Genomic DNA, 1,273 nt, shown 5'->3' with positions numbered 1-1,273 from the left:
AGTAAAATAATTTTCTAGGAATTCAAATAAAACAGAAAATAAAATGTGTCACATAACTTTTAAATAAGCAGTCACGAAACAAGTGGAAGGCATGGTTTGAAGTTAGGAAACAAGATAGTTGACATAGCTTTCAAATAATGTGTTCTATGGGGTGATATTTAGAGGTGTGGTTTTCCACACCCACCAGCATATATAAATGCTCTTGTGCAGTCACAGTCCCAAAGCTGGCCTACAATACCAAGTCAGACTCACCACTCCTGACACCATGAGCTACTACGGCAACTACTGCCAAGGCCTGGGCTACAGCTGTGGAGACTTTAGTGGCCTGGGCTATGGTTACAGCTGCAGATGTGGTAGCTTCCGCAGGTTGGGCTATGGCTGTGGTTATGGAGGCTATGGATATGGTTGCTACCATCCATATTACTATAGAAGATACTGGTGTTCTGGCTTCTACTGAATAATTATATGAAGATTTACAATTTGTGGACTTCGTCTTCTGTGAGACTCTGATTCATCTAGAAAACTTTATTCCATAACCTGCTTGCTTCATTTATCCTGTCTTGATAATGAAACTGTTATTTGGGCCACCTGGTTTCTGACATTAATGTGAAGACAAGTTGATGAACTAGATGTTGGTGTTTGATTAGTGATGCTCTCAGGGATTCTCCTTCTATATAGGATGGAGAGTCACTATACTCTAGCAAGTCTTTGCCTTTTAGCATCCAATGTCTAATAATAAACTTTTTCTGACATAGTAAATGTGTTTTAAACTTCAATTTTTTAATCACATTAAACTTGCTGTGATGTATTAATACAATCATCAACCATGGCAACGTTTTCTTCTTACGTTTTCTTCTTATAGCTAAGAAATTTACCAATATGTCTTATTTCATAATTATCTCTTCCTCCTTCTTCTTTTTCCTTTCTTCTTCCCCTTACCTCTTCCTTCTCCTTTTCCTCATTTTCTTCTCCTTTATTTTATCATTCTCCTCTTCCTCCTCACTATCAATATCTATCTTTTTCTTTGCTGGCCAAACACAAGAATTCTATGTCTAAAGGTTGAAGAGGCTCTGTGATGATAATCAAATTTTAGTGTATTTTTTAAAATTCATTATTCCTTGGAAATTATCTTGTTAATTTCAAAACAAAATGATAAGGAAAAACTTTAGCTTGCAGTAAATTATTTTAGAACACTTGAGAAAATAAACATGAAAGAATTATATCAAAATATTAACAATTGTTAAGTAGATAATATTTGCTGTAATATTTATTC

General features: G+C 34.8%; 1 protein-coding gene across 1 annotated transcript; it reads left to right on the top strand.

Moving 5' to 3' along the window:
- Positions 1-265: 265 nt before the first annotated feature.
- On the top strand, positions 266-457 carry LOC116752736 (keratin-associated protein 19-7-like). The gene has a single exon (XM_032629490.1). It carries the CDS (start codon positions 266-268, stop codon positions 455-457), a length of 192 nt encoding a protein of 63 aa, XP_032485381.1.
- Positions 458-1,273: the final 816 nt, after the last annotated feature.

This window comes from Phocoena sinus, chromosome 4 (genome assembly GCF_008692025.1).
Source record: "Phocoena sinus isolate mPhoSin1 chromosome 4, mPhoSin1.pri, whole genome shotgun sequence".
NCBI lineage: Eukaryota > Metazoa > Chordata > Mammalia > Artiodactyla > Phocoenidae > Phocoena > Phocoena sinus.
The sequence above is the reverse complement of the archived record's forward strand: the minus strand, read 5'-3'. Positions and strand labels throughout refer to the sequence as shown.